Consider the following 11780-nt stretch of genomic DNA (forward strand, 5'->3'; position numbering starts at 1 on the left):
AAAAGCTGGAAAGGAGAACTTTTTGCTTGCATTCACATAGAAACCTGGGCCAAATCCAGAACTATGCCCCTTCCTACCACACCTCCTGCTTTGCTACATGTGCCAGGCCTTTGGTCCAATTCAGCCAAACGCTTTCGAGTGTGGTTTTATGGTGAAAATCTCCTGGAAGCTGCTTTGAGACAAGCTACTAAAAGGACCAAGAGCCCCTCTCCAATGCTCTGGGCAAACCAACCACGAGATCAGAGTTTTTCTACAGGAAAATAGAAAGCACAAGCCGATGGAAGATTCAGAAGGTTTTGGTTTTATTCCTCAGTTTTTTGTAAAAATAAAAACAGAGCAAATAACTTAAAGGGGGCTTGGAGTCTTTGGGAGCAAACAGTTAGAGAGAATCTACAGGATGTGCTGTAACGGGGAAGAAATCTATCTTAAGCAATGTATCCAAATTCAAAGAAATGGGTCAGCAACTAATATGAAATAGTGCGATGAGAAAGAAACTCACACAGGACTATCTAAAGCTAGCAAGAAGAAGAAGAAGAGTTTGGATTTGATATCCCGCCTTTCACTCCCCTTCAGGAGTCTCAAAGCGGCTAACATTCTCCTTTCCCTTCCTCCCCCACAACAAACACTCTGTGAGGTGAGTGGGGCTGAGAGACTTCAGAGAAGTGTGACTGGCCCAAGGTCACCCAGCAGCTGCATGTGGAGGAGCGGAGACTCAAACCCGGTTCCCCAGATTACAAGACTACCGCTCTTAACCACTACACCACACTGGCAGAGCTTTTTATTGCACCAATCTGCTGGTGAGGTTCCATGCCCCTTTCTGGCTAAACTGGAAAACTTGTAGGGCTGGGATAGAAACAAGGAATCCTAAGAGTTGGAAGGGACCACCAGGGTCAGCTAGTCCAACCCCCCCAAATGCTCAGGGTTGTGGGTTCGAGCCCCACATTGGGCAAAAGATTCCTGAATAGCCTCAGTGTTCCTAAGGCATCTGCTTAGAGCGACGTGATTTCCAAGTGTTTCCCAGACAAAACTGACAGACTTGCGCCTTTTTCTCCTGAATTGGAGGAACACACCACTTACATGTGAAAAGATTTTTCCAAGCAGTGTTGGAGAACCTCAGGCCTAGAGGGACAAGTGCAGGATTCGGCACCTATCTTGAGTGTATAGAAACATGAATTTGGAATGGGTGGGCTGTAGCCTAATTTTAACCCCGATCTTGCTCATCACTTCCTTTGCTGTCTCCGAAAGGTTCCCCAGAGGGACCAATTCTATGTGTTTCCGCAGGAGTCACCAAGCCTTGTGGACAGCAACTCATCCAGGGAGACGACGAGAGGCTTCCCCTGAGGCTGGGGAGTCTTGTAACCATCTCTGCATCACAGGTTGAACTACCCAATCACCCCTGAAGAGCAGGTGCCACAAAATCAGCCTCCCGGGTGGAAGCTCTTTGGAAGGGTGTGAGGCCAGAACGGGGAAGCCTGCAGAGATGCAGCAGGGGCAGCCGAAACTCAATCCAGGTGCAGCCCTCGAAAGTGGCTTCAGGGCACGACTGCTCCTGGCCACTTTATGTTACTCTTTCTATCCACTGGCGATAGCCCTATATAACAAACTCTACAGAATATTCCATCTGCAAGAATGCTGGGGCTAGCACAAAATGTGTTGTTATGTGAACACATGAAACTGACTTAGAGGGAATGAGACCTCTGACCCTGATAGCTGTTTTCCTCGGTCTCCGAAAGGGATATTTCCTGGGTCTGAAATATAGTCCAGGGCATGCAGGATCCACTGGAGCAGTGTTTCCCAACCTTGGGCCTCCAGCTGTTTTTGAACTACAATTCCCATCATCCCTGACCACTGGTCTTGCTAGCTAGGGATGATGGGAGTTGTAGGCCAAAAACATCTGGAGGCCCAAGGTTGGGAAACACTGCACTGGAGGGACATTGCCAGAGAACCACTGTCAAAGGGGCTCATCACAGAGCAGGGTTTCCCAAACTTGTGCCTCCAGCTGTTTTTGGACTACAATTCCCAACATCCCTGACCTGCTCGCTAAGGATGATGTGAGTTGTAGTCCAAAAACTGCTGTAGACCCAAGTTTGGGGAAACCCTGTCGCAGAGCCTCTTTGAAGTCCATCTGCAGGCGTGGTTTGCATTCAAACCGCTCCTGAAAATGGACAAAGCAGGGCTTGCTAACGACAGCAATCAGCTCTGACAGTAAGTCCCGCTTGCAAAAGAAAACACTTGGAAGCGCAATATAAGCATGTCTGATTGTTCTTTTGAAGCTGCATTCTTATCTGTACCTACCTCTGGCATCTCATATGATTTTAAGTGTGGCAGTGCACTCAATTTAGTTTGCATTTTGCGGCAATGCACAGCCATGTCACCTGCCCCTTACCACATGGTCTCACCAGTGCATATGTTACTGGAGCAGTGTGAGAAACAGCCGCGCAACCGAGTCCACAGGGCAACCCAGAACAGGGCTTTCAGTCTGCCGATTCCTATTTTGCAAGAAGACAGAAAACACCTTCAGCGACAATGAGAGAGACGTTGAAAGGAGCACAGGAATTCACAGGCAAAAAACGCATACAGGAAAAAGGAAAGGAGCTATTCAACCAGTATGGTGTCAATACTCTCTTGGGAGAGGTCAGGATCCGGCGCGTTATGCGAATCCGCATGAGCTTGCAAGAGGGCGGTGCCCAGCAGCTGAAATTTAGGGGCTGCCGTGCCGCCCAGCCTCTGGCACCGGCCCAGTTTGAAGTGTTTGCCTTTGTGGGTATACATGTGCTCAAGCAGCTGGCTCTTGCGAAGGAACTTGTGGCCGCAAACCGCGCAGCTGATTTTCCTCTTCCGCGAGAAGGAAAAGTTGCAGTTCAGTTCCACCGGCTCAGAATCCTTGGAAACGAGAGACAGCTGGCCAATGGGCAGAGGCTCCAAGCTGCCGTGAGCCGGATGCTCCAGGTGGCGCTCGTCCTCTTTCCGGAGGAAGGAGCCCAGCCGGTGGATTTCCGCGGCCTCGTTGTTTTCGTGCAGGGGCTGCAGCTGGCCAAGGTCGCTGCTTTCCAGAATCGAGGCCGGAACCCCAAACGGCAGCGACCCTGAGACATGCGTGAAGAGGTGTTCGCGCAGATTGCTCCGGGATTCGAAGTGCTCCCCGCAGTACTGGCATAAATGGACCTTGAGGTTTGTCCTGGAAAAGGCCTGGCCGCTGACATCCGGGGACGATGAGGTGTGGCTCTGAGACACCACTTGTTCCGGGTCGCTCTTCTCCTGTTTTATAGTTACAGGAGCGTTTGGAAGCTCCTCTGCCGGCTTCACAGCCGGAGGGAGCGAAGGACGAGAAAGCTGCTGGTCCAAAGAGCCGTCGTCGAGCCCAATAGCCAAAGAGAGCTGCAGCTGGGGGTGATCGCTTTGGCCAGCGGTTCTGGTCCCAAGGCTCGTCAAACTTTCCTTCGCCTGCAGGCCTCCCTTGACGGATTTGTGTGTGGTGGAGATCTGGATGCCGTACAGGTTCGAAGACTGCACGGACTCCGGCGACAGCATCTGGTTCATTTCCACAGCCATGCGGGAAAGGTAGTCGGCGTGTAGGAAATGGATGCCTTCCTCCAGCCGGGTCTGGTTGACTATCTGTTTGGGTCCTTTGCCAGTGTACATTATATGCAGCAAGTAGCTGAATATGTCGGGTTGGATATCTGTTGGCTGGATCTTTATGCAGTCGCTGCTTGAAACAAAAGAGGAACGTTAGGGAAGCGGATTGCAGCGCAGCCGTTAAGAGTGAAGACAAACATAACAATGAAGAATCCAGAAGAACTTTAAAGACCAACATATTCACTGTGACATAAGCTTTTGTAGGTTTTAGTCAACAGCAAGTATGAAGGGCTATCCTAAGTTGGCGTTTTTATATACACATGGGTGCAAAGAAAAATATGTGTGAGCAATGAGGGGAATGAAATTAAAAAAATATACAGATACAAGCTGTCAATTATACTAAAGCTGAGAATGCACAAACAATAAGTACAGTGACCATTCACGAGCCAGTGCTGATGATAATGCAAATGTTCAGGCAATCGTAAGCCAATACCAGGATTTAAACCAGACTCCTCCTACCCTTGAGGAATAGCCAGAGGTCATAACATACTGTTATTTTGAATAAACTGACGGCATGCATAAATTTATGGAAGGGGAATTATACTGTGGCTTCTCCTAAGAATAAGTTATTCTTCATTTATTTATGTTATTCATTTGTTTCTTGGCTTTACAACTAAAAATACCCCACAATTGATTACTTTTAGAATAATAACAAGCTGAATATACTGTAAATTTTGAGATGTGACATTTTTGGTTTTTGTTTTTTTAAATAATTTTTATTAACTGGCCAATCACATCAAATTAAATCACGTCATATAAATTCCGAATTACAAAGCCAAATTTTTAAATTTTGTTGGGGGAACCCATACTTCAAGATCCAAAGGGGAATTCAGATCATCTTCTTATTACTGCGTTAATGTCCAAATCAGTCCCAATCAGTCCAAACAAAGTTCATAATTCTATCCAGTCTTATCTTGGTGTTGCCACATCATATCTTGTTCGTATAATTTCTCTTTCTCCTTTACGATCTCTTCTGTTAGTCTCCTTAAGCCGATAGCAAGTGTAATAATCCTGTGTGGATTTCCCGTTCCTCCACTAAGTCCAGATGGTTTCCATATATCTCCTTCGTAGATAACATCACTTTTTCCATCGTAAATTTTGGCATTTGTCGCACTTAAGTCCCACCGAGGAGTTGATTCACGATATGTAAACAACTCTATTTCTCTCTTTCTCCTCCCAGACCCAAGAGCTCCCACAATGCCTCACAAAATGGCGAATGGCATTTTTCCTGACTGCGTCACTCCAAAACTCTTAGCTTTCCAGCTTCATCTTGAAACATTGCTTTGGATCGAAAGTTTATCTCCACACAGCCTTAAATCCACAGCTTAAGTCCTTAATTTCTGACTCATTAGGGGAGGGGGATTCTTGTTAAGTCACATAAAAAGGTAGAGGCAGGTTTCCTCCCCCCCCCCAGTCATTACCATATCTTGACGTTCTTCTCGTATTTTATTGTTGTCTTGTTATCAGAGATCTCTTCTGTCAGCAGTATTTACTCCCCTTTTTCTTTGATGTATGTGCAATTAATCACGTCCAAATTTGTTCCTTTTAAAGATCATTGCAACCAGCGGCGCGAATTGGGGACGGCGTCAAGGAGTGCCGAAAATCCCACAGGAGGGCTTTGTGCCTAGTGCCCCCACCCCCACAAATTTGGGGGGTGGTATAGGGCACAGCAGGCAAGGGCCGTCCCCCCCATAATCCTGGGGGGGTTAAGGAGGCTAATTACCCCCATCATAGCCTCCAAATTACCTCGTGTGGGTCGGAGAGATGTTATTGTCAGCCATCTTCCGATGCGCCACCTAGTGGCCCCCCTGAGATGTGACATTTTTGGATGCGGTCTAACACATTTCTCTCTTCTTCTTCCCTTTCATATTTGAGGCAATGTCTGTTCCAATTTCTTAATCTGTATTTTACTTCCTTTTCTAATGAATTACAAAAAAATACAGGTGCACCTTCTGGTCTCTAGGATCAAGTTATTTTCTGAAAATCTTCAGCAAACTTAGTGATGGATGCAGACACACATCTGGTTGGTCACAATGAAAACAGGATGCTGGCCACAGGCCTGATTCGGCAGGCTCTTCTTAAATGACACACTAATTGGCTAGTGTGGTGCAGTTGTTAAGAGCGGTGGACTCGTAATCTGGTGAACCGGGTTCGATTCCCTGCTCCTCCACATGTAGCTGCTGGGTGACCTTGGGCTAGTCACACTTCTCTGAAGTCTCTCAGCCCCACTCACCTCACAGAGTGTTTGTTGTGGGGGAGGAAGGGAAAGGAGAATGTTAGCTGCTTTGAGACTCCTTAAACGGAGTGAAAGGCAGGATATCAAATCCAAACTCCTCCTCCTCTTCTTCTTAATCGTGCTATTTATGACTGACAACGGCCATGGGCTAGGCTGTAAAGACTTGGATTTGGATTGGGCAGTGTTTAAAAGGGGGGAAACTCAATTTGTTTGTAAGACAATGGATGAATGTAGAACCGGATAAGCATAAACGTGGCATACTGAACTAAAACAATTATTTATTTATTTTTAAAAAGATAAGTATCCTGTCCATCTTAGAAAATGTTTCCTTTTATCTGAGCTCCTGACAAATGTAAGGGTCTGCACTTCGGCAGGAAGAACCAGATGCACAAATATAGGATGGGGGAAACCGGGTTTACTAGCAGAACATGGGAAACGGATCTAGAAGTCTTGGTGGACCACAAGCTTCACATGAGTCAACAGTGTGATGCAGCAGCAAAAACAGCTAAAGTTATTCTAGGCTGCATCAACAGAACTCTATGGTCCAGATCAAGGGAAGTAATAGTACCACTCTATTCTGCCTTGGTCAGACCACATCTGGATTACTGTGTCCAGTTCTGGGCACCAGAATTTAAGGAAGATGTTGACAAGCTGGAACATGTACAGAGGAGAGTGACCAAGATAATCAAGGGTCTGGAAACCAAGCCTTATGAGGAATTGGGTATGTTTAGCCTGCTAAATAGTAGACTGAGAGGAGACAGGATCACCATCTTCAAATATCTGAAGGGCTGTCACATGGAGCAAGTTTGTTTTCTCCTGCTCCGGAGGGCAGGACCTGAACCAAAGGATTCAAGTTATAGGGTACATTATACTAAAAGCTAAAAGGCTTGGGGTTCAGGGTAATGTGAGTGAGATGAATAATCACCCAGCAATCAAAGACAATGGGAGAGGTTTTACCCCAGCAATATATCTGCCAAAACTACATATATCTAAATATAGACGGTTGTTCACCCTCGCTAGATTCAATGTGCTGCCATCTGCCTTATCACAGGGCAGATATGTGGGTAAACCGTATGCAGAGCAAGTTTGCCCCTACAGCTTGATAGAGGTGGAAACTGTCTCCCATGTCTTGCTTCAATGCCGTTTTTATGAGGATATACATTCGGTCTTTATTACCCCTGTTATACAGAAAATTCCAAGTGGGTTTGAATCTCAATGCTTAAAATGCCTGTTAGAGGACAAGAATCCAGAGATCACACTAAGGGTGGCCAAATTTTGCACAGCTGCCATAAAACCCGGGAAACGAGCTGTGCTATTACAAAGTCTAAGACCTCAGATAAGGGATGCGGGTGGCGCTGTGGGTTAAACCACAGAGCCTAGGACTTGCCGATCAGAAGGTCGGCGGTTCAAATCCCCGCGACGGGGTGAGCTCCCGTTGCTCAGTCCCTACTCCTGCCAACCTAGCAGTTCGAAGCACATCAAAGTGCAAGTAGATAAATAGGTACCACTCCAGCGGGAAGGTAAACGGCGTTTCCGTGCGCTGCTCTGGTTTGCCAGAAGCGGCTTAGTCATGCTGGCCACATGACCAGAAAGCTGTACATCGGCTCCCTCGGCCAATAAAGCGAGATGAGCGCCGCAACCCCAGAGTCGGATGCAACTGCACCTAATGGTCAGGGGTCCCCTTTACCTTTACCCTTTAAGACCTCAGATGCGAACTCTAGATAATATTTTAGAGATTAAGACCTAAACCACATTTCTAATATGCTGCCATATTCGTACTGTTTATTGTTATAATTGATTGTTAATCCAAACTTAATTCTATGTGTTTTATGCTCGTTTAATATGGTATGTAAAACTGGTCTGGGACTGTAATAAATTTCTTTCTATCTATCAAGTTACAAGGAAGGAGACTGTGATTAAACATCAGGAAGAACTTTCTGACGGTAAGAGGTATCTGGCAGTGGAACAGGCTCCCACAAGAGATGGTGGACTCTCCCTTCCTTGGAGGTTTTTAAGCAGAGGTTGGCTGGACGCCTGTCATATATGATCTAGTTGAGATTGGACGTGATGACCCTTAAGGTGCCTTCCAACTCTACAATTCTGATTCTGCCATTTTATCTTTCTCCTACTAGGGCTGGAGGCAGGTATAATATTTAAATCAGCTTCTTCGCTTCCCCCCTTTGAACCACAACATTCCAGGTAGCCAAATGCTGCGAAGTCTTATGTGTGTGAGGGAGATATTCTGGGAGTTCTGAGAGCCTACCCTTCCCAGAAAACAAGTTTGTGATTGCATCCGTAATGCCCCAAAAGACATGCACTGCCTTACCTTGTCTGGTGAATGAATATCATCTTAAAATAGTTTGAGAAGGCAGCCAGGACAGCTCGGTGAGCTTTGAAGTAGACGTCTCCTATGGCCACAGTGCAGTCACAGAGAAAGCCAAATTCCCGCTGCATGTTCAGCTGCTGCAGGAGGATCAGGCTGTGGCTGGCAGTCTCCATAGTGTTTCTGCAGGACAAAACAAGAGCTCTTATGGGTGTTCAGGCTTGTGAGATCTTAACTCTGTTTTTTGTTTTTACTAAAATCCCAAGATCTACCAGCTGCAGTCAGGTGCAAAAGAACTGTATAGTTGGAAGGGACCACAAGCGTCAATTACGCCATCCCTATGCAATGCAGGAATGTTTTGCCCTAGATGAGACTTGAACTCACAACCTTGAGATTAAGGGTCTCATGCTCCGCTGACTGAGCTATCCTAGGTCAAGCAGTTAAAATTAAAGAGCAAGGGGCCTCTGAGAATGTTCTGAGCCTAGGAATTCGCTTCTAGTTCAAGAACTGAACTACGATTGCAGTCCTTTCACACTCTCTCGATTTCCCCAAACTCTCTTCATTTCACCTGCCTAATTTAGGTGGAATAGTTGTTGCTATTGCAAGACAACTGAGGATCAGAAGCCCTTGCAGGTTTACTGCAAAACAGACATCTATCTGCAGATTTCCACCTACCTTCTTGCCCACCCTGCCTGAGAAGGCATGTCCATTTCAGGGTAGCAGGAACTACAACTCCCATCATTCCTGACCACTGAGCAAGCATGATCCGGAATACTTGCTATTTCGGCCTGTGTGTTGTTGTTTTTAATGCTAATAAGATTTAAACCACCAAAACCACAAAACACACTCAAACTTAAAACAACAATATCTAAAATACGAGGCTTAAAAATGCCCGAGACATTAAACCAGCCTTTGCCAAACTTGTGCCTTCCAGATGTTTTCGACTACAACTCCCATCAGGCCCAGGCTGGCCAAAGGCTGCATTAGGCAGTTTCAACTGAGTTGGCTACAACTCTTAAAAGTGCTCCCCCTCCCCTCTTCTCCAGTGAAAGCAGAGGGATAACAGGCGCATCAGAAGACTTTAGGACAGGATCCTGTTCTCACAGTGGCCAAACAAAGAGCAGGACCAGAGGACAAGAGCCCTCTCTCCACTCGTGTGGTTTCCTGCAACGTGTTTTCAGGGCTGCTGAAATGCCTTACCGATGGTGCAATCTTTAAAAAAAAGCACAATCCTGCAACCTGCTAGCAACCGGGCACAAGCTCGCACTCTCAGCGGCGAAGCACCCGCTTTGCAAGGCAAAAGATCCCGAGTTCAAGCAGGCTGGGAGACGGCACCCACCCCTCGCGCCCCAGGGACCCTGGAGAGCCGCTGCCAGCCAATACTGCGCGAGATGGCCCTGCGCAAGGCGGCGACCCAGCAGCTCGGGGTGCCGCTGGCCTGCGCGCCTCCGGCCCCACCAAAAAACCCCAAACCCTTGGCCGCCGCGCATGCCCATAGTAAGCTACGGAAATGCAAACGTGCCACACACGCGCGCGCGCCCAGAAAGGCAGCCAAGGCCGGCGGTGCAGCGGGGTCGGTTTGCTTGCTTGCAAATAGCTCGCCGGCTCCTGTTGCAGACGCGGCGCGCGGCTGCAAAAGGCGAGGTGCGCAAGGAAGCCATCCCATCCCGGGCATCTATTCCTGGCTTCCCCCCACCCCTTCGACCGATCGTCCCCCTCCTCCGCTGGACGAGGGGCTGCTCCCCATTGCACAGCGCTCCCCGACGCCACCCCGCACCCACATCTCCGTCCCGTCGGCTCCTGGCCCCCTTACCCCACAAGGCAGCGGGCCTCTCGGCGCGTGGAAGCGGCGGCGGCGGCGCAGCGACAGCAGGGAACAAGGGCGCGCCGGATACGCGCGCGCGCGCTCTCACGTTGCTTTTTTTTGCGCCTCCGGGCCGAAGAAGGGAAAGCAGAGGGAGGGGAAAGGGGAGGGGGCTGGGAAAGGGGCTGTGGCGCAAGGCACCCCGAGGCAGCTGCAAAGCCTCTGGATTGCCTGTCTCCCTGGCGCGCCTCCCACCCTCACCTTGGGAGTCATGTCATTTCGACAGGGGGGTTTCCGTTTCATTTAATGCATTCCTTGCCTCTCAGCGACGGCTCACGTGAAGGTTGGAAAGCCGGCCTGCTCCCATGGCAGTAAAAAAAAAGACACAACAGAGCAATGCTGTTGTATCCCCGGGACAGCTCAGTCAATAGAGCACGGAGACGCTTGATCTCAGGGTCGTGGGGTTGGACTAGACGACCCTTGGGGTCCCTTCCAACACTATTCTATGGTTTCAGGCTCCAAGATCTGCAGCTGGTGGGATGAGAGGCCCCTGCATTTGGTCTCTTGTATGAATGCACATCTGCACACATCTGGGAACTTCACTGAGGTTCTGTGTAAGGTGAACAGCCTGCCAGTCATATGAAACACCTGGCAAGCTTTATTTGAAACTGTTGGCCACAGTTTATGGGGCGCTTCTGTTGTTTTTCCAGTTTGTATCTTTAACCTGGAGAGCAAAAAATGCTCTGTTGTTGTTGTTTAGTTGTGTCCAACTCTTCATGACCTCATGGAGAGCACGCCATGCACTCCTGTCTTCCACTGCCTCCCGCAGTTTGGTCAAACTCATGCTGGTAGCTTCGAGAACACTGTCCAACCATCTCATCCTCTGTCGTCCCCTTCTCCTTGTGCCCTCAACCTTTCCCAACATCAGGGTCTTTTCCAGGGAGTCTTCTCTTCTCATGAGGTGGCCAAAGTATTGGAGCCTCACCTTCAGGATCTGATCCTTCCAGTGAGCACTCAGGGCTGATTTCCTTAAGAATGGATAGGTTTGATCTTCTTGCAGTCCATGGGACTCTCAAGAGTCTCCTCCAGCACCATAATTCCAAAGCATCAATTCTTCGGCGATCAGACTTCTTTATGGTCCAGCTCTCACTTCCATACATCACTACTGGGAAAACCATAGCTTTAACTATACAGACCTTTGTTGGCAAGGTGATATCTCTGCTTTTTAGCAGTGAGCCATGAAGGGGAAAAACACTCTATTGGCTTCCAAATCAGTGGAGAAAAGCCTAATGCAGGATAAACAAATAACAGCCTGCAGTGGGCAGAGAAAATCCTATGGCAATGCATAATTGTGGGAAAGGGGAATAAGAAGCCATAATCCTTGGAATGAAAATATGTGGCTCTTGCTTGATGTGGCAGCAATTGTCCTTGTGTCCTCCTGGCAACCTCCTAGATTGGTTTGGGTTTTTAAAGAACTCCTCAACTTGGACTTATATTATACCCTGAAACATGAACTGGGCCTTCAGCAGAGCATCTGCAAACCTTGGTGTCTCCAGATATTCAGGACAATTAAATAAACCACATTTCTTCATGCTCTTTATCTTTGGTTTGGCCACACAGAAAAATGTCTTGCAAAGTCTTTTTTTATTTTTACGTTGTAGCTTCACTGAGTTTACACTTAAATGACTTAGGAAGAGGTGAAGTTGCATAGGATGGAGCTGTTACACTTTAGAAATCTAATTATTCTACGCAGAAGAGAAAGACCCTTTTCCCTGCTTACA

At 47.8% G+C, this 11780-nt stretch overlaps 1 protein-coding gene and 1 long non-coding RNA gene across 5 annotated transcripts; both read right to left on the reverse strand.

Annotated features, from left to right (window-relative positions):
* Positions 1 to 280: 280 nt before the first annotated feature.
* LOC307208911 lies at positions 281 to 1779 on the reverse strand. The gene is made up of 2 exons (XR_013835265.1): positions 760 to 1779; positions 281 to 515 (listed from the first exon to the last, which is right to left on the reverse strand). It is a non-coding gene; the product is annotated as an uncharacterized lncRNA (long non-coding RNA).
* Positions 1780 to 1927: 148 nt separating this feature from the next.
* Positions 1928 to 10115, reverse strand: ZBTB25 (zinc finger and BTB domain containing 25). 4 transcript variants are annotated; one of them, XM_079952354.1, is made up of 3 exons: positions 10009 to 10115; positions 8199 to 8378; positions 1928 to 3709 (listed from the first exon to the last, which is right to left on the reverse strand). In XM_079952354.1, exons 2-3 carry the CDS (start codon positions 8369 to 8371, stop codon positions 2596 to 2598), a joined length of 1287 nt encoding a protein of 428 aa, XP_079808480.1. In that variant the 5' UTR covers positions 8372 to 8378; positions 10009 to 10115; the 3' UTR covers positions 1928 to 2595. The 4 variants fall into 4 exon arrangements, with proteins under 4 accessions (XP_079808480.1, XP_079808481.1, XP_079808479.1 ...); XM_079952355.1 differs by having other exon boundaries at positions 10014 to 10055; XM_079952353.1 differs by lacking the exon at positions 10009 to 10115 and adding an exon at positions 8871 to 9495.
* Positions 10116 to 11780: the final 1665 nt, after the last annotated feature.

The sequence above is a fragment of the Podarcis cretensis genome (genome assembly GCF_951804945.1).
Source record: "Podarcis cretensis genome assembly, chromosome: 1".
Taxonomy (NCBI): domain Eukaryota; kingdom Metazoa; phylum Chordata; class Lepidosauria; order Squamata; family Lacertidae; genus Podarcis; species Podarcis cretensis.

Excerpts from the sequence above, each read along its gene's own strand:
- ZBTB25 (XM_079952353.1), bottom strand. The coding sequence starts at position 8,905 with ATGGACATGCCTTCTCAGGCAGGGTGGGCAAGAAG. Across the intron at positions 8,379-8,870 it reads CAGGCAGGGTGGGCAAGAAG|AAACACTATGGAGACTGCCA; the intron begins GTAGGTGGAAAT and ends TTTGTCCTGCAG. Across the intron at positions 3,710-8,198 it reads ATATTCATTCACCAGACAAG|CAGCGACTGCATAAAGATCC; the intron begins GTAAGGCAGTGC and ends TTTTGTTTCAAG.